The sequence below is a fragment of the Mesoplodon densirostris genome, chromosome 11 (genome assembly GCF_025265405.1).
Source record: "Mesoplodon densirostris isolate mMesDen1 chromosome 11, mMesDen1 primary haplotype, whole genome shotgun sequence".
Taxonomy (NCBI): Eukaryota; Metazoa; Chordata; class Mammalia; order Artiodactyla; family Ziphiidae; genus Mesoplodon; species Mesoplodon densirostris.
Window position 1 is genome coordinate 71941685 of NC_082671.1, and position 21079 is coordinate 71962763.

Sequence of the window (21079 nt, forward strand, 5' to 3'; positions counted from 1 at the left end):
GAATGAACGGGAAGTGGGGTGGCCTCTCGGGGGCTGTGGTCGGCCTCCCAGAGGTGTTCGCATCCTAATCCAGGAAACCTGCCAATATGCTGCCTTATAAGGCAAAAGGAACCTTGCGTGTGTGTTTAAGTTAAAGATGCAGTGATGGGAAGAAATTCCGCTGTGGACCACAGCTTCAGCCTGGGCGTGAACGTTCAGCCGGCCCTTCCTGATGGCCTGCCTTGCAGACTTCAGATCCGTCTGGACTGCTCCCACAGCTGCAGGAGCCAGGTCCTTACCATCAGTCCATCCAGCACTCAGTACTGCCCACTGACAAAGAGCACACCCTGAAAGGTGAGAATTATGTTATATTCGGTGACCTTACTGAGACTACAGACTGCGAGCCAGCCTCTCGGGTAGCTCTGAGGGACTGTTACAAAGAGGTAAAGGAGGAGCCAGGATATAGGAGTTTTTGCTGAAAACAAACAAACAACAAACGAACAACAAAAAACACATGTAGTCGAACATCAAACGTCAAAAGATTACTGCTAACCACAAACTTACAGTTTCCAAAGGGGAAGGGGCATGGAGGAATAGGTTAGGAGTTTGGGATTAACATATACCCCCTACTATATATAAAATAAATAATCAACAAGGACCTACAGTATAGCACAGGGAACTGTACTCAGTATTTTGTAATAAACTATAAGGGAAAAGAATCTGAAAAAGAATATATATATATATATATATATATATTTTTTATATATGTAAATGAATCACTGTGCTGTATACCTGAAACACTATATATATATATATATATTTAATATTTTTTATTTATTTGGTTGCACTAGGTCTTAGTTGTGGCATGCAAACTCCTAGTTGTGGCAAGCATGTGGGATCTAGTTCCCTGACCAGGGATCGAACCCAGGCCCCCTGCATTGGGGAACACAGAGTCTTATCCACTGCGGCACCAGGGAAGTCCCACTGACACAATGTTGTAAATCAACTCTAATAAAAAAAATCCATGGGGCTTCCCTGGTGGCGCAGTGGTTGAGAGTCCACCTGCCGATGCAGGGGACGCGGGTTCGTGCCCCGGTCCGGGAGGATCCCACATGCTGTAGAGCGGCTGGGCCTGTGAGCCATGGCCGCTGAGCCTGTGCTCCGCAACGGGAGAGGCCACAACAGTGAGAGGCCCGCATACCGCAAAAAAAAAAAAAAAAAAAAAAAAAAAAAAATTCCATGAACACAAAAGCACACAAAAGAAATTTCTATGTTCACTTTCTGGCTGTGGTCCCCTTGGGATGATGGAGGCCTTTGGTGAAATGCTCAGAGGGGCAACATGGAGGGATAAAGAAATATAAGAGCAAGAGAGATCACATCTGATGGTATGTCACAGCATCTCCCATCTACACGCCAACAACAGGCATTTAGAGAGACAGAGGATGAGGTCAGGGCTGGGTCAGTGAACTTGGCTCCCTGATCATGGGATTGTTGGGCAAATAAAAAGGTTTTAGTTTCCTATTAAGGTTTTTTAAAACTACTGCAGTGGACATTGATCTAGAGAGATGAACACAAAAGGTGACATTTATTCTGTGATTTTTTGAAATAATTTTTGAACAGTGATACTTGAAGTTTTGTGACTCAACTTGAGCCAAGAGGGAGAATTTAGGGATGAAAATTACAGGTTTTGAATACAAGAGGGTTTAAGGACTTCTCTTCCTCTAGGAAAATGGCATAGTCCAGCCAACAGACCAAAACAAGAGTCAGAGAGAACAGCCCAGCTTCCCCACCTTTATCTTTTTATCTCACTCTCTTTTTCCCTCTAACAAGGCGCCTCTGCACCTTGGCCCTGCACGTGTCCCTGGCCCCTGCACAGCTCGGGGCGTGGCGGAGTCCAGCCCTACTGCAGACTCTCATAGATGCGGGTGAGCATCTCCAACTTCTCCTCCAGTTCCCGAGCCTGCTGCTTCAGCCTTTCAGCCGACTCCGCCTTTGCCCCCTCATGCAAGTGCTTTGCCTCTTTCACCAGGAAGGCCACTTCCATCAGAAGGGAGACACCTGCCTCGGCCACACCCATAATCCGGGCTCCTTTGGTCATTGCCAGTGCCGTGCCTCCAAAAGCTTTCTGCACCTGCTTGCCGCGTTTGACTGAGACTCGCCCAGTGGTCGTGAAGCGCTTAGCACTGGCTGCTAAGCCAGGGTTGCCTTTGGCCACCTTGATGGCACGGACGTTGTTCTCAATGTCTTGCATGGCTTGGAAGAATGTCTCTACAGAGGAAGCGAACTGGGCTGCGCTGTCACGTACAACCCCCTCAAACACCTCCTGTACAACCCCCTCAAACACCTCCTCTTCATTGTCGGCAGTTGACGTAAGGCGACTGGCTTCGGTTTCTACTGCCAAGGTGCTTACACGTTCCACGATGCTGGTGGACGCACCGGTCACAGCGGCCGCTGCTCCCAGCCCTAACGCAGTGGCGGAGAGTGCCAGGCTGGCCCCCGTTGTCACGGGTGCTAGAGTCAGGCCAAGGATGGTCAGGACACCAGACATAGTGCCAGCAGAGGCGGCTGCCACATGGGAGATGGTGCAATCCCTGTGGACCTTGTCAGCCTTGTCTGCGAGTGCGTGGAGCTTTTTTATGCGCTCCTCAATCTCCTCCTTCATCCGAGGAAACTCCTCCAAAAATCTCTTCCTGTCCAGCTGGTCTTCTTGGAGTGTGTCTTGATCCCCCATGGCCAAGTCTGTTTTCAGCTCACTCAGATATTGATACAGTGCCTCTGAGTCTTCCCTGTAACAATGAAGGTCAAGGGATTAGAAAGACAGTTTGCTTGTCCATAAAATAGGCTCAACAAGATCTATCCTACATAAACTATAGGGATTTTATTATAAATCAAATAGAAAAGAATTTTACAAATGTAAATTTTTTTTCAACATTAAACACGTTTTGAACCTTGTAGATGCTCCATATACTTATTCAATCATGGAATAAATTTAAAAAGGTCATCTTAGGATACTCTTTTTTTTCTTTGTATCCTTATCTTTATTAAAAAAATTTTTTTAACATCTTTATTGAAGTATAATTGCTTTACAGTGTTGTGTTAGTTTCTGCTGTATAACAAAGTGAATCAGCTATACGTATACATATATCCCCATATCCCCTCCCTCTTGCATCTTCCTTCCACCCTCCCTAACCCACTCCTCTAGGTGGTCACAAAGCACCGAGCTGATCTCCCTGTGCTATGCAGCTGCTTCCCACTAGCTATCTGTTTTACATTTGGTAGTGGATATATGTCCATGCCACTCTCTCACTTTGTCCCAGCTTACCCTTCCCCCTCCCCGTGTCCTCAAGTCCATTCTCTACGTCTGTGTCTTTATTCCTGTCTTTCCCCTAGGCTCATCAGAACCTTTTTTTTTTTTTTTTAGATTCCATATACATGTGTTAGCATACGGTATTTGTTTTTCTCTTTCTGACTTACTTCACTCTGTATGACAGTCTCTAGGTCCATCTACCTCACTACAAATAACTCAATTTTGTTTCTTTTCATGGCTGAGTAAAATTCCACTGTATATATGTGCCACATCTTCTTTATCCATTCATCTGTGGACAAGGACACTCTTTTTTTTTTTTTTTTTTTTGCGGTACGCGGGCCTTTCACTGTTGTGGCCCCTCCCGTTGCAGAGCACAGGCTCCGGACGCGCAGGCTCAGCGGCCATGGCTCACGGCCCAGCTGCTCCGCGGCATGTGGGATCTTCCCGGACCGGGGCACGAACCTGTGTCCCCTGCATCTGCAGGCGGACTCTCAACCACTGCGCCACCAGGGAAGCCCAAGGACACTCTTAAGATAGGGATTTGATAAAGACGCCTCAGAGGCAGGTCAACACAATCACTTCCAAAGAGTAGGCAGAGTGGGAACTCCACAGAGAAGCACAGAGAAGTGGGATTGGAGCAGAAAAACCTTCATTCAGAGAACCTTAGTGTATAGTGAGGAGTCAACCTGCTCTTCGCCCTTGGCTACTGGGAAGTCGTCCCTGAGCCCCTAGAATATTCTGGCTGATAGGAGAGTCCTCGTCTGCCTGGGCCTTTGGCCACTGGACAGTCTAACAGGGTGACATGTGATGGGGCCCCTGGGTCACGTGGTATCACATCTGACCTCTGGAGGAGCTGGACACTAGGGCATCAGTCTGACCTCCGGGAGGGCAGGAGACAACAGGTCAGCTGTGCGGGCAGCAAGTGACTGAGCCCAAATAAAACTCCATACGCTGAGGGTCCTGTTGGAAAAGGTTCTCTCCTTGGTCAAGTTTTAGTCAGGCTCTTCTGAGCCCTCTTCTCCGATAGGCCTCAACCTCCGCCTTTGGTGTCCTGTCCTTGACGGCCTGTATTGCCCAGTCTCAGCAAAAATTCGTCCAAGTCAGTTTAGTGAGAAGCCTTCCCACTGTTTAGATCTTATCATGTTTGATATCTGATCAAACTCCTCATCTCCCACATTTGATGCATACATCCTTTACTTGCTTTTAGCAAGAATCCTGTTAGCAAATTTCAACAAGAATCCCCCTGCCCTCGATGTCTCCTCTCAGTGATTTTCCATCCCACGCCCCTCACTCTGATCATTGGCTACAAATCCCCATCATCTTTGCTGTATTCGGACTTGCGCCCATCTGCCTCCTCTGCTGCGATGGTCTTCACACCTATCACGATCGTCCTACAGAGAGCCTTCCTTATCGTTTTAACAAGAGTCAGAATATATTTCTTTAAACAGGGTGAACGCAGGGCTTCCTTAGTGGCGCAGTGGTTGAGAGTCCGCCTGCCGATGCAGGGGACACGGGTTGTGCCCCGGTCCGGGAAGATCCCACATGCCGCGGAGCGGCTGGGCCCGTGAGCCATGGCCGCTGAGCCTGCGCGTCCGGAGCCTGTGCTCCGCAGCGGGAGAGGCCACAACAGTGAGAGGCCCGCGTACAGCAAAAAAAAAAAACAGGGTGAATGCCCCTGGCAGGCAGCGCTCCGTGTGCCCTGCCATGCACTGAATCCAGGACAGGGACACGTCCTGAGGACAATGGAAGCTTCCTGTGTGAAACCCGCCCAGACTCTGCCCTGTGGCTGATGAGAACCGGCATCCTTCCCTGTAATAAACCGTAACTGGGGTCATGACAGTTTTCAGGGAGTTCTGTGCCTCCTTCGAGGGAATTCTCACACCTGATGGTAGCTTGCGGATCTCCCAAATTTGTCATTGGGGTCAAATGTAAGGACAGTCCTGGGGACCGTGCCTCAGACTTTGAGGAACGGCTAGCTCTGTGTACTTAGAATTTAAAAAAAAACAAAAAAACTCAGAGATAAAAGTGACCTTAACGATCATTTTGCCTGGCATCTGCTGTCTTCCAAGCCTGATGTCCTTGGTCTTCCCAGCTGAAGGTCACTAGGTCCATCCACTTCCCCAGTTGACTGGGAAGCAGGTGATCTGCTATTAACCCTGCTTCCCCTTGGACTCTCCAGCCCGCCTCACTGATTCCTGACTCATCACCCAGCACCCCCGACCTCTCAGGGGTCACCAGCTTAACTCATACCTTAGCTGGTGACAACTTCACATGCTGCACATCAAGGCCATGTGCAACTTTATGGAACCTCTCAAAGATTCAAGAGACTTTAAGAAACATCCATATACACTGCTAAGCCTGAAGAGACCTGCATTTGCACAAGCTGGTGGAGGAAGACTTTTCCTCTTTGGTGGGGACTTGTGAAGGCTCGTCAGAATCCCTCAAATCACACAAAATTGGCAGCCACTCGTTGTGATGCTGGAGGTCTCACTAAGCCACACGGCCTTCCCACTGGTCAGGGCTACTCTATGTAGATGGGAAGAGGGTCCCAGATGGCAGTGGAGAACCCCAGGTCCCAGGCAGGGTGTGGAGGACTCAGTCACCCAGGGCCCTCTATGCTCAGCATGAGGGGATCAAGTCAGGGAGGGAAGAAATTCCCCTCTGCCACTCATAGGACCTCTGCTAGGGTCACAGCCCCTCCAGTTTCGTGTCCTAGGGACCCACTCGCCTCACTCTAGTCCTGGCTCTGCTGCCCAAGCCTTCCTACTAGTCCTCCAACCTGGACCCCTCTGCCCCATCCTGACCCCTGGGTCTGACCCTGGTCCAGGCCTCCCTGGGCCTTTGGACGAGATGATTGCACTTGGTTCCCCGCCTCTGACCCTGTAGTTCACTCTAAGTCCATCAGATTGAATTGCTATTCCCACTGGACACACGACAAATCTGAGACTCCAAGTCTTAAGCTCAGAGTCCCAGAGCTGGGCAGGGATAGAGCCAGGATCCAACCCAGCTCCATCCAATTCCACTCCAGCCTCTCTGCCTTATGGGCCAGCAGGATCCTGCAGTGTTGGTACAATTCCTAAGATGGAGAATAAAAGGGCTCCAGCCAGAATCCCTGGGAAGGCAAACTGATGGTGTCAGGATTTTCTGACTTGTCCTAAATAGAGTCCTGCTTGGGCCTCATCTCTAGGAAAAAGCCTCTTTGGCCCCATCTCTTCCCAACAAGCTTTTTAAAAGTTAATATTAATTGAGCACCTACTATATGTCAGACATCATGCTGAGCACTTTGCATACATTATCTCAGTTTCCTCACAATAAAATTAAACAGATAAAGAAACTAAGGCAGAGAGTAGTTCAGTAACTTGTCCAAGGTCGTAACATGCCCCTTCCTTGCAGGTTTCATCTCCTCAACCTGAGGCTGTTCACTGCCAGCAAATGACAAGGAAGAAACATTCCCCATGGAAACTTGAGAAGGAACATCCTCGACCCCAACCACAGGATCCTGCCTGGAGGAGGTGTGTCTGCTAGGAGGAAACTAGCCTGGGGCAGGGGGATGTGGATGACATTTCTGCTGCATCCCTGCAGGTTACCTGGGCAAATCAGCCTCAGGCACAAATCTCTTCTAGCCTTCGTCTTCAGTGAGCAGGTGTTGCAGTTTTTCCCTGCTCACTCTCTCCCAGAAACACTTAATGACATATTTTTCTTTTTCCTGCTTCACTGAGGGAGAAAGGAACCCAGGGCTTACATGGAGGGAACCCACAGCACTAACTTTGCAGGCGGTTGGATACAGCCTGGGTCTTGTTGCTGAGATGAGGACCTCCGGGAGGCCTCACTCTGATTAATATTCCCTGGGGACTGAAGTTCTCTGTTAGTCCAGCAGTTGGGACTCGGAGGTCCCACCACAGGAGCTCAGACCCGACCTCCGGCCTGGGAACCAAGATCTCACAAGCTTCGTGGTGTGGTAAAAAAAAAAAAAAAAAAGAAAAAAGAAAGAAAAATGGAGTAGTACAATATCAAAGAATCAAAAACAAAATAAAAATAGAAAGATAAAAAATACATTAGGAAAAATAAAACTATAATTGAAACAACTGCAACAAGGTAAAATAAAACCACAACAGAAAAAAGAAAAAAAAAGGGGGGCGGGGGAAACAAGCCAAAAGGAGAGAACAATAGCAAAGTATAAAGAATAAAATTAGAAAAATAAAAGATTTATTAGGAAAAATAAAAATATAAAAGAATCATCAACAATGAATCAACAAGGTAAAACAGAACCCTAATCTAAAAGAGGAAAGAAAATAAAGCCTTGGCTATGGGGGTGGAGTTTAGGCGGGGGTGGAACTTAGGCAGGGGTGGGGTTTAGGGTGGGTCCGGAAGTAGTGGGGGGGGTTGACGTTTGAGCGTGGGGCAGGGCCTAGTGGGCGGGGATATAGGGATATACTATGCATATAGCTGATTCACTTTGTTATACAGCAGAAATTAACACAACATTGTAAAGCAATTATACTCCAAAAAAATGTTAAAGGAAAAAAGAAAAAAAAAAAAGAAAACAGTATTTAAAACATCACAAAAATGTAAACCCTCTGTTTGATTTTTTTTAAAAATCTAAAGTAAATTTATTTATGTGCAAGTCCTGGCTTCCCAATTTTGATTATTTTGGAGACTTTTCATTTTTCAAAGTGGGGAGTCAAGAAGTACTGGCTCGGGCTTCCCTGGTGGTGCAGTGGTTGAGAGTCCGCCTGCCGATGCAGGGGACACGGGTTCGTGCCCCGGTCTGGGAAGATCCCACATGCTGCGGAGCAGCTGGGCCCGGGACCCATAGCTGTTGGGCCTGCGCGTCCGGAGCCTGTGCTCCGCAACGGGAGAGGCCACAGCAGTGAGAGGCCCGCGTACTGCAAAAAAAAAAAAAAAGAAGAAGTACTGGCTCCATTTGAGGGCCTAAGAAATGAAGGTGTAAATAAAGTGCTTACAACTACAAAGTTTTATAACAGAGGATATAAAACTAGTGATATAATGATACTAGGAGAAGGTAGGGAGGGGTATAAGAAAAAGTAGAAAAATAAATGAAATCATTATCTTTCCTGGTAAAGTAAATAAATAATATCAAAATTTTTAAATCAAGAAAAAGAAAAACACAATACCTAATATTTATTAGCTATTGTGGTTGATGACTCCCCACTTTGTACCAGGCACCATTCTAAGTGCTTGGTATGCATTCACTCACTTTTAGTTCTCACAATGGCCCTGTAAGGAAGGAAACTGAAGCTCAGAGAGGTTAAGTAATTTACTCAAAGCACCCAGCTTGTGCTAGGGCAGGAATTCAAGTCCAGGTTCCTGTCTCCAGAGCACACGCTCACACTATTCTCTCTCCCAATGTCATAATATCATTTAGAGATATCGATTAACTGTCTAAAGAAAAAGCTTTTCCTTGGGAAGTAATGGGCAGAACCCTCTGTATGAACTGATTTGTTTTAACCGTATGCACTTACTATTACTTTGTATTTTTTGAACTTTAAGAAAGCAGAAGTCACTTTAGTAAGTAAGCCACAAGATGGGTTGGTTTCAGGCACCACCACCTTAAGGATGATGGAAGCAGTTGGATCAAGTGCCAACAAAAAATGAGCCTGATGTGTCCTGATGTGACAACTGTCAGTGTAGGAGACGTGTTCGTGTTGATGAAACCAAGTTCTCTAAGAAAAGTAGGGATAAGAACAGGGGTTAGGGCTTCCCTGGTGGCGCAGTGGTTGAGAATCTGCCTGCCAGTGCAGGGGACACGGGTTCGAGCCCTAGTCTGGGAAGATACCACATGCCGCGGAGCAACTGGGCCCGTGAGCCACAATTACTGAGCCTGCGCATCTAGAGCCTGTGCTCCGCAACAAGAGAGGCCGCGATAGTGAGAGACCCGCACACCGCGATGAAGAGTGGCCCCCGCTTGCCACCACTAGAGAAAGCCCTCGCAGAGAAACGAAGACCCAACACAGCAAAAATAAATAAATAAATAAATAGATTGTCTCCTATTTAAAAAAAAAAAAAGTCTTAAAGAACAGGGGTTAAACCAGAATAATCGGAGTGAACTGTAACCTTAAACAGATACATTTTCCAGCAACATCTTGCCCACCCACATAGGCACCCATGGGCTTCTGTCCACTCAAGGGAAGCAAGACTCCTTGCAGGGGAAGTGAGTTCCGCAGGCCAGCATATCTGCTACTCCAAAGGCAAGGATGCTCTTGAAGACGTTCAGAGCAGTGTTTAGAAGGGGCACCACAGATAAGGCCTAACGACTTACATATAGTAGTAATAATAATAATAATAACAATAATAATGATTACTATGATCATGTATTTAGGCCAGGCTGAGTCAGTGAAAGGCCATGAGTTCATAATAATATTCAAATGAGAAGAGTTTAGATAAAGTGTGTCCAAAGAGGGAGATATAAAGGTCAAAAAAGGGGGCTTCCCTGGTGGCGCAGTGGTTGAGAGTCCGCCTGCCGATACAGGGGACACGGGTTCGTGCCCCGGTCCGGGAAGATCCCACATGCCGCCGAGCAGCTGGGCCCGTGAGCCATGGCCGCTGAGCCTGCGCGTCTGGAGCCTGTGCTCCGCAACGGGAGAGGCCACAACAGTGAGAGGCCCGCGTACCGCAAAAAAAAAAAAAAAAAAAAAAAAATGTAGCTATGCTCCAAAAAAGAGTGAGTATAATGGGAAATATTTCATTGTTAATTGAATTTAATAAGAAGAGGAGTTTTAAAGTCTATGGGGATATTCCCTTCTGTTTATTTATGGGACTGTTTATATAGGATTGAGAAAGAAAAATAGAACATCCATGGACATCCCAGGCTGGCCTGGTATCACAACAGGGCGATGCTATTCTCTGTTGGATGCAAAGACTCTCAGAGCACACAACCTCAGACCGAGGTACCCTGAGAGCAGGAGGCAATGCAACAGCAAACACTCGTCGCTGTGCTGCCGCCAACACAACTCTCCCTCCCTTGGCTGCAAAGCATGACTGTCCTTCTTTACCGATTATACCTTTATCCTCACTCTGGTCTCCCCTCTCCATAGATGGATTTACTGAGACACCTTCAGCGTGAACTGCCCCCCATTCTCTGCAGCACCCCATCCACAGAGGCCCCATTTCCTTAGAGCCTCCCCCAAATGGCCTGACCTGAGCCCCAATCCTAGAATCTTTCTTTCCAACACCTTCTTTCTGCGACGCCCAGGGTCCTCCCTCAGGAAGAGTCACAGACGGCTCGTCCACTAGGGCAGTGTGCCTGAGGCTGCAGGCGCTGACAGTGTGGACGGAGAGGATACACGCAGGCAGCCCCGGCGGCGAGGGCGAGGATGCCTAAAGCAGGTTCCTTTCTCTTTCCAAGCCACCCTTGCTCTGCTCACTCCCCGGCTGGTCCATTTCCAGCTCCTGTGCTTTGTTCTCAGACCTGATCTTAACAACACAGTGTTCCTGCGTCCTTGGATGCTTTCCTGCCCACCTGCTCTCATGCACTTCCATCTCCTCCAAAGCCACTCGCCTCCCCCCTCGACCCTTCTGCCTCTCGTCTCAGGGCCTGGACAACAGATATGTGTTGCTGGGCCCCTCTGCGGCGAGGGGTGACTGTATGACCCAGTCCTGGCTAACAAGGCACAGAAGAACTCAGCAGAGGGCGTCCTGGAGGCTCCCTGCTGTAAGGGACAGGTGGGAGAGGAGAGCTGGCTCGTCCCCTGCCTCCTTCCCTGCCTCGAAGCTGCACGAGCCCAGGAGCCAGGGCAGCCAATTGAAATCATGAAACACAGAGACTGGGAGGCAAGGAGGGGGCGGAGGAGGGCTCGGGCAGAGAGGCTGGATCCTGGATGACTCCAAACACCTGTCACTGGGGCTGCGCCCTCGACCTCCTCCTTCTCTGCCACTCTCGGCCTGGCCCTGACCCTCGTGTGCAGCCTCAGCTGGGTGTGGGTGCTGGATGGTGCTCCCCCCTGCTGGATTACTCTACGGGGCGTCCTCCTCTGTTAACCTCTGGTCCATAACTTCCCGGAATAGTTGTTGGTGGGAGAAGCCTGTCCCCACCCAACTGCATAGCCAGACACACTCTCCTCTCCCTGTGAGGGGACAGAGATTCTCACCAAGCACCTCCCTCCATGTAGCTGCAGGGCATCCTCCTTGGTCAGGGAAAGGAGGAGTTAAGACAGGATCGAGTTCAGAGTCCTTAGCCCAGCCCCCAGGCCCTCCTACTGCTCCAGCTCTGGTCTTCCTCACCACTCCCTGCCTCCCTGGACCTGGTCCAGGTGCCTGGAGGACTCCCAGCTCCCTGGCCTCTGATTCCCCCCCAGCCTCCGGGCTTTTGCTCAGACTGTTCCTCCCCCTGCAGTGCCTTTCCCCACCTGCTTCACCAGGTGAAAGGTTACCTGTTCTTGGAGGCCCAGCTCCAAAGCCTCCTGCCACTGTTTCCTTCCCCCAATTCCTCTCCAGGATCTCCTGGAATGTTGCACTTTCCTGGTCGTGGTTCTATTTGTGTGGAGTTTCTTCAGCTCTGAGACACTGTCAGGGACCTTGTCTATTCTCTGCTGCACCTCCTGCTCTAGGGCCTCCGGGGCACCCTCCGTCCTCCCGGGCACGGCCTGGCTAAAATACGAGGTGTGGAACCATTACTGGGACGTGAAACAACCAGCTTCTCGATGACACAGCACAACCCCAGCTCTACCTGCGTGAAATTAGAAAGACAGGGAGGGGGGAAGGGGGAAGAGGAAGAGGAAGAGGTGGAGGAGAAACAAAACGCTTCTAATCAATGAAGCATTTAATCCCAAAGGCATCTGATTTAACCAGACAGAAAAAACTACAAAGGTACTAAAAGAAACATTAAAAATAATGTTGATTTATGGAAACCTTTCTAATTCACACAGAAATCCCACAGGCTATAAAAGAAGTTCTGATCTATCTGACCTCTTGAAAATTAAAAATTGTAAAGGACACCGTAAACCAGGTCAGAAAACAATCAGACACCAGCAGGCACTGTTTGCAATACTTACAGTAGACAAAGTCAATATCCCCAACACACAGAGAGCCTACAAATCCACAGAAAAAGGCTGAAACCAGTTTTTAAAAAATGGGTAAGATATACGAACAAACAATTCCAGGGGAGGTGACTTGCCCAGGGTCACACAGCTCTCGGTAGGCAGAGTGCAGGCCAACACCAGGCCTTCTGACACAAGTATGTCAGGGGTGGGGATGTGATTTTAATAACCCCAAAGTTTCTAGGTGTGTCTCTGCCTGTATAAGCGCATAGATCTAAGCTCACACCACACCCCCCGATCCCCCGACCCCCATTATAGTCACATGTGATAAAAGAATTTTCACATATTGAGATATAGGGAGGTGATTCTGGTTTATACATGAGTTTACTTGAATTTATGCTAATTAAAACACTTGTTTTTGGCTTATCAAACATACACCATACATCGATTTTAGTTATTAAAGAAGACGGCGCATTGAGAAGTAAAGAATGTCCCCGTTAAACATAAAGACGAAATGCCTCCCTTCCTGGGAAGCCAATGCGGTATTCCTTCCATGTTAGGATTTCCTTCCTAGGTGCCAAGGCCATAATGACTCGCTGTGTACATGCTGTTCTGTATTTTGTGAAACCTTGAAGAAAATTATCCCTGACTCGTCTGACAGTCTTGGTTCTGACAAGACGTAAACCTGTGCTGAAAACCATGCTTCTCCAGAGCAGTGCCTCACAGTTATCTGAGAGGCTGTCTTCTGGGCTAGAGGCCTCAGTTAGTTCAAAGAAAACCCTTTTCTACTCCTATTAAACATTTTTTATTGATTATTTTCTTTGACACAGGTGTACAGTTTGACTTTTCATCTCAAGATTGCACAACAGCAAATACGGTGCAGGTCTCTGCAGCCAGGTCATCCCACTTCCTCAGCAGGGCCACCTTCCCCGCACAGGACCACCTGTCACCCACATCCTGAGCAGTGGGCCCGGTGAGTGCTGGAAGACAAAGCCCTGCATCCCCCTGCTTGGTCTCCTGGCCCTCCCCCCTCAGGCCTCAGTATCCCCCCAGGGCCTGGTACTGAGCAGGCACTCAGAGACAGGGTGGGTGAACAAACCTTGATTCCTTGTATCTCCAAAGAAATCCTTGAGCTCCTTCAGCATCACCACAGCACCCTGGGGGCTGCTTCAAGGTGGCCAGGCCACAGGAGGAGAGGTTCTGACATCCATACCCTCCTCCACCCACTCTGCTTCCTCCAAATTTCCCAAAGGACTGAGTACCCCCCAACACCCACCTTCCTCCTGGGGTCACCACTCATGTCTCAGGAGTCTGTATCTCGAGCTAAGCTCACCTGAGCAGGTGTCGCCCTCCCTCTGCACTGTTTAGGGGCCCAGGGGGTGGGAGGAAGCAGTCAGACAAAGCTGCCTCCAAATCCAGGCTCTGCCCCTGCTTTAACCTGCCACCTCGGGCCCATGACCTCATCTCTCTGAGCTTCGATCTCCCTTCTTCTGTAAATCAGTGACATTCATACTTTTCTCAGACAGTTGTCCTGAGGATGGGGAGATGGGTGGGGATCCTACACCCCCCTGCTTACCCAGGAATCTTCCTCTGGACGAATGTGAACAAGATCCAGTTGTTCCCAGCTGTGCAGATGCAGCCACTAGCTGTGCCGTCTCTGCAATAACCACACACACCCTCTGGGCCCAGATATATGTGGAGAAGCAAAAAGGAAACTGAAAGCCCTCACCACTGAGTCACTCAGGTCAAACAAACACTCTGCCCACTAGGCGTCACCCTGGGCTATTCTCACCCTGATGCTGATCCCCATAGAGAAACAAGTCCAGCCCTGACATTCCAGGTCCTACTGGGCTCAGCACATCTGGCCTCGGGCTCCTTGAAGGAAGACCTTCCACCAACAGACTGTGAGGCCCTTGGCAAATCACTCCCCACACACCATGGGCTTCTTCCATGCTCCCTCTGCCCTCTGCACCCGCCCACACTCGCCAGCCTGACTGCCTTATTTACCTTCATGCCTCCAGCAATCGATACAGTTCCAGGACGTACCACATGCTCACTGCATACTGGGCATATTGTTGCTGCTGTGTGCCATGCCCACATGGGTTCCAGGCATTTTGCTCACCCAGGAACTTCTGCCAGGGACACCTGCTCCTACCAACTTGAAAAATCGTGCTCATTTTCCAAAGCCTAAATCTGGCATCACCTCCTCTGAGAAGCCCTCCAGGACTGTCCCCTGCAGAATCCACTGTGCCCTGCTCCCACGGTACCCTGGAGAGGGGCCTAAGTTCACCCCTCAGCCACTCTATCCATGACCCTCCTGCTCCCTTTGATCAGGTCTCTAGACTTGGCCCTGATGACAGGAACAGCACCAGTGCCTCTGGGTCCTAGTGACCCACACGAGGAGGCCCAGCCTTGGTGGTCAAGGCCATTTGGATGGATGCAAAGTTTGTGGGAAGGGCTGAGAGCACGTTGCTCTTTTCTCCCCTGGCTTATTTACATTTGACAACAGGTCTCTTCTCTCCAAATGGAAGACTTTTACAGGAAGGCCAGTGACCTGGCAACTCAGGAAAGTCTACAACAGAAAGCCAGTCCTGTTTCCTGTTTGGTTCCTGAGCAAAGAGCCACGGTGGATGGAGGGCTGAGCGTGTGTGTCAGGTGCTGTGTTGGCAACGTCCACACGTTTCCTGTTTAATCTCCCATCAGCTCTAAGAAGTGTTGGCTCCATTTTACAGGTAAAGAAATGGAGAAGAAAAGGCCCCACAGCCTGTAAGTGGTGCAGCTGGACTGCTGGTGGACTTTTCTGCTTGGCCCCAAGCAGAAGTGGCTGGAGTGGGCCTTCTGTCCTAGGAAACGTCCCTGGGGCATCGTGGCCAGCTCCTCCCAGATTTTGAGGGAGGGACAGAGGAGGATGGGTGTTATCCCTTGAGGACCACACACACTGTAAGTCTGGTCTTACAATCACCTGTAACATATGCCAGGTATATAATGTGATTTTGCAGATAAGGAATCCGAGGGGAGGGGAGAGCCCGGAGCTTTCTTCCACCATATCAGGGGAGGGCCAAAGATTCAAACCAAGGTTGACATTTGACATTGGACACTTGCAAACACTGCTCCTTGCTTAAAGTTATTTTTTGTCATTGTTTTCTGTAAACGTCCTTCCTCCTGATTCTTCTCCCTTTCACTAGCATGACTTTAGCCAAACAAAACCACTGTGAGATGCAGAACTGGATTAAACATCCATATGAGCTGTAGCCAGGTTGACATAAACGTTCTCTGATGAGAATGCAGAATGGTCACCGAACATTAGTGACCTCCATAAAGACAGGCTCATGGTACAGCAACTAGACGGGGGCTGTAGACTCAAATCGAGGTGAGGATTAAGCATCTCTTCACTCCAGGGTCATAAGCTGAGACCACCCCATTTGGAGACCCTAAAGATCTAGTGACTATAAAATCGGCCTCAATGTGACCCCCAACATCACAAGAGAAATCCCCCAGGATGGCTACAGCTCCAGAGTCGAGGCCTTGGCTAAAAGCTTTGGTCCACAGCAATTTCAGCCCATGGTGATGGCGATGCCAACTCAGGGAGGAAGTAACCAGAAAATTGCTTAGGAAGGTGTCTGGCAGACGTCACCAGCGTCACCTGGTGGAGCCTGGAAAGGTCAGAGGCACAGGGCCACGGCCCCCACGAGCCCTGCCCACCCCATCTCTCCATACCCGTGGGGAGGTGCAAATGGCTCCCACATGCTGGACAGCAGGAGGTGTGTGTCCAGAACTGCGACCCACCTGCCCATTGTCCTTTTCTATAGGGACAGTGAGAGTGGATAGGGAGCTTTAGACTGAGCATGTGACCATGGGGGCTTTTGGGTCCTCCGAGTGGCTGGCAGAGACGGGCACCAGGCGCAGAGCACAGGGGATCACACTCCACGCAGACAGCACCTGGTGACCTCAGGGGAACTGGTCTCGGCCACTGGCTGCCAGGCCGCCAGCATCATCCACTGGACAATCCTACTGGTCTTTCCTCGGGTGGGAAAATTAGGCCCTGAGGGAGTTAACAGTTGTCGGCCTCTGGAAGGTTTAGAACTAAGTATAAAGATGACCAATAAAACCAAGCCCACTCTTTTAATATTTTTATGTTGAAATCAAGACAAGTGTGTTTCATTTTAACGTACGTATTGTCAACTACAAATTGGCACCTGCCATTTGCACTTGCCATCTGCCTCTACAAGGTTTAAATCATGAGCCGCTGCAGCTGCTGACTTGCAACCCCCCCTGAAAGGAGCTCAGGGTGGAGATCAGGAATGAGGCCCTCTGTGCTCTGGGAAAAACTGGCAGAACAGGTCTTCAGATAGTTAGATATTTTCAGAAGATTTTATGAGCCCAATCCTTGCATCTCCTTGAATCTAGAAAATCACTAAAATCCTTCATGGTGACGTCTGCGCCTCGTGACTAGCAGAAACCTTCATGAGACTGGCAGAAACCTTCTGCAAAAAATATGTGCTCGATTGCATGTATTCCCTCTTCACTAAAATCACATATATACTGACCTTCCCCCCGCCTCTTTGGAGCAGTTTCTCAGAGCTCTCTGAAATGCTGTCTCCTGGGCTGCAGTCCTCATTTCGCCCCAGATGAAACTTAACTCACAGGTCTCACGTTGTGCCTTTTCTTCAGCCGACAGTATAATGTTTAAGAGAATTGGACACATTCTCAGAGCTAACAACAGATTTTGGATCCTAATTTAAAACAGGTAATTGAGTAATTGATTTGGATTAGACATTTGAAGTTGAAAGGCACTCTGCTAAGTGTCAGCACTAAGTACTTTGCAGACAACCTTTACCCGGAGAGAGGAAATAGCCTCAAGTTCAGCAGATCCCAAAACAGGAGGGGCAAGGAGTGGCATGTGAGAGTGGAGGGGGGGCTGTGATGGAGAGGGGGCTGTGAGAGCCACACCACCAGACATCCTGGGGCATGTGCCAGGGGGCACCACCAACCTCTATCCTCCTGGCAGCCAGGCAACCAAGGAGATCCTGGTCTGGTCTCACTGTTGTGCTAAAATATGGCCTTAAAAATAGCAGCATCTAGCCACTGTGGAAAACAGTATGAGTATGACGGTGCCTCAGAAACTTAAATGTAGAATTACCACGTGATCGGCCATTCCACTTCCGGCTATAGACCAAAACTAATTGAAAGCAGAGTCTAGAAGACATATTGGTACACCCCTGTTCATAGCAACATTATTCACAATAGCCCAAAGGTGAAGCCACCCAAGCTTCCATTACTGGATGATAGGATTAGGAAAATGCGCTGTATACCTACAATGGAATAGTATTGACATTAAAAAAGGACATTCGGACATGTGCTATAACATGATGAAATTTGAGGACATTATCCTAAGTGAAATAAGCCAGTCACAAAAAGATAAGCACCATATGATTCTGCTTATATGAGGCACCTAGAGAAGTCAAATTCACCGAGACAGAAAGTAAAATGCTGGTTGCCAGGGGCTGTGGGAGGGGGAAGGGGAGTTAAAGTTTAATGAGTTTAGAGTTTTCGTTTTGCAAGATGTAAAACGTTCTGCGATTTGGTTGGTTATGCTGTTTGCACAACAATGTGAATGCACTTAATGCCATTGAACTGTACACTTAAAATGTTTAAATGGTAAATTTTATGTTTTGTATATTTTATTCCAATTAAACATTAAAAATAAAACATCCTTGGGACTTCCCTGGTGGCGCAGTGGTTGAGAATCTGCCTGCCAATGCAGGGGACACGGGTTCGAGCCCTGGTCCGGGAAGATCCCACATGCCGCGGAGCAGCTAAGCCTGTGCGACACAATTACTGAGCCTGCGCTCTAGAGCCCGTGAGCCACAACTACTGAGCCCGTGTGCTGCAACTACTGAAGCCCGCGTGCCCTGGAGCCCATGCTCCACAACAAGAGAAGCCACCACAATGAGAAACCCGTGCACCACAAGGAAGAGTATCCTCCCACTCTCCGCAACTAGAGAAAGCCCGTGTGCAGCCAAAAATAAATTTATTTTTTTAAAATGTATATATATATATATCATGGCTGGAGTAAGGAGACATGAGAAAATACAGGTGTTTCCTGCTACCTGAATGTAAAGTGTTCCTACGAAACCTTTAGCAAACCAAGATGCCATAGATGCAGATGTAGGCCTTTCATCAAAGTTTACTGGCCGAGGATGATATTTTGGAAAGCAAGGGATGCCCGTAAACAGAAACATTCAGAAATCTGACAGCACTACCTATCAGAAAGAACTTTTCATCGAGATAGACTAGGAAAAAAAGTGGAATTACTCGACCGCAGGTGAAACAGGGGCTGTGTTGAGTCATCGAGAAGCTGGTTGTTTCATGTCCCCCTAATGGGTCCCACACCTCGTATTTTAGCCAGGCTGTGCCCGGGAGGGCGGAGGGTGCCCCGGAGGCCCTAGAGCAGGAGGTGCAGCAGAGAATAGACAAGGTCCCTGACAGTGTCTCAGAGCTGAAGAAACTCCATACAAATAGAACCACGACCAGGAAAGTGCAACATTCCAGGAGATCCTGGAGAGGAATTGGGGGAAGGAAACAGCGGCAGGAGGCTTTGGAGCTGGGCCTCCAAGAACAGGTAACCTTTCACCTGGTGAAGCAGGTGGGGAAAGGCACTGCAGGGGGAGGAACAGTCTGAGCAAAAGCCCGGAGGCTGGGGGGAGATCAGAGGCCAGGGGGCTAGGAGTCCTCCAGGCACCTGGACCAGGTCCAGGGAGGCAGGGAGTGGTGAGGAAGACCAGAGCTGGAGCAGTAGGAGGGCCTGGGGGCTGGGCTAAAGACTCTGAACTTGATCCTGTCTTAACCCCTCCTTTCCCTGACCAAGGAGGATGCCCTGCAGCTACATGGAGGGAGGTGCTTGGTGAGAATCTCTGTCCCCTCACAGGGAGAGGAGAGTGTGTCTGGCTATGCAGTTGGGTGGGGACAGGCTTCTCCCACCAACAACTATTCCGGGAAGTTATGGACCAGAGGTTAACAGAGGAGGACGCCCCGTAGAGTAATCCAGCAGGGGGGAGCACCGTCCAGCACCCACACCCAGATGAGGCTGCACACGAGGGTCAGGGCCAGGCCGAGAGTGGCAGAGAAGGAGGAGGTCGAGGGCGCAGCCCCAGTGACAGGTGTTTGGAGTCATCCAGGATCCAGCCTCTCTGCCCGAGCACTCCTCCGCCCCCTCCTTGCCTCCCGGTCTCTGTGTTTCATGATTTCAATTGGCTGCCCTGGCTCCTGGGCTCGTGCAGCTTCGAGGCAGGGAAGGAGGCAGGGGACGAGCCAGCTCTCCTCTCCCACCTGTCCCTTACAGCAGGGAGCCTCCAGGACACCCTCTGCTGAGTTCTTCTGTGCCTTGTTAGCCAGGACTGGGTCATACAGTCACCCCTCGCCGCAGAGGGGCCCAGCAACACATACCTGATGTCCAGGCCCTGAGACGAGAGGCAGAAGGGTCGAGGGGGGAGGCGAGTGGCTTTGGAGGAGATGGAAGTGCATGAGAGCAGGTGGGCAGGAAAGCATCCAAGGACGCAGGAACACTGTGTTGTTAAGATCAGGTCTGAGAACAAAGCACAGGAGCTGGAAATGGACCAGCCGGGGAGTGAGCAGAGCAAGGGTGGCTTGGAAAGAGAAAGGAACCTGCTTTAGGCATCCTCGCCCTCGCCGCCGGGGCTGCCTGCGTGTATCCTCTCCGTCCACACTGTCAGCGCCTGCAGCCTCAGGCACACTGCCCTAGTGGACGAGCCGTCTGTGACTCTTCCTGAGGGAGGACCCTGGGCGTCGCAGAAAGAAGGTGTTAGAAAGAAAGATTCTAGGATTGGGGCTCAGGTCAGGCCATTTGGGGGAGGCTCTAAGGAAATGGGGCCTCTGTGGATGGGGTGCTGCAGAGAATGGGGGGCAGTTCACGCTGAAGGTGTCTCAGTAAATCCATCTATGGAGAGGGGAGACCAGAGTGAGGATAAAGGTATAATCGGTAAAGAAGGACAGTCATGCTTTGCAGCCAAGGGAGGGAGAGTTGTGTTGGCGGCAGCACAGTGACGAGTGTTTGCTGTTGCATTGCCTCCTGCTCTCAGGGTACCGCGGTCTGAGGTTGTGTGCTCTGAGAGTCTTTACATCCAACAGAGAATAGCATCGCCCTGTTGTGATACCAGGCCAGCCTGGGATGTCCATGGATGTTCTATTTTTCTTTCTCAATCCTATATAAACAGTCCCATAAATAAACAGAAGGGAATATCCCCATAGACTTTAAAACTCCTCTTCTTATTAAATTCAATTAACAATGAAATATTTCCCATTATACTCACTCTTTTTTGGAGCATAGCTACATTTTTTTTTTTTTTTTTTTTTTTGCGGTACGCGGGCCTCTCACTGTTGTGGCCTCTCCCGTTGCTGAGCACAGGCTCCGGACGCGCAGGCTCAGCGGCCATGGCTCACGGGCCCAGCTGCTCGGCGGCATGTGGGATCTTCCCGGACCGGGGCACGAACCCGTGTCCCCTGCCTCGGCAGGCGGACTCTCAACCACTGCGCCACCAGGGAAGCCCCCTTTTTTGACCTTTATATCTCCCTCTTTGGACACACTTTATCTAAACTCTTCTCATTTGAATATTATTATGAACTCATGGCCTTTCACTGACTCAGCCTGGCCTAAATACATGATCATAGTAATCATTATTATTGTTATTTTTATTATTATTATTATTATTATTACTGCTATATGTAAGTCATTAGGCCTTACCTGTGGTGCCCCTTCTAAACACTGCTCTGAACGTCT

The 21079-nt window shown here is 49.4% G+C and overlaps 1 protein-coding gene across 1 annotated transcript; it reads right to left on the reverse strand.

The window, feature by feature from the left end:
• Positions 1-1585: 1585 nt before the first annotated feature.
• LOC132498715 (apolipoprotein L2-like) lies at positions 1586-13940 on the reverse strand. Its single transcript, XM_060112730.1, has 2 exons — positions 13859-13940; positions 1586-2765 (listed from the first exon to the last, which is right to left on the reverse strand). The coding sequence occupies exon 2, from the start codon at positions 2708-2710 to the stop codon at positions 1880-1882; it is 831 nt and encodes a 276-aa protein (XP_059968713.1). The 5' UTR covers positions 2711-2765; positions 13859-13940; the 3' UTR covers positions 1586-1879.
• Between the last annotated feature and the right edge of the window lie 7139 nt (positions 13941-21079).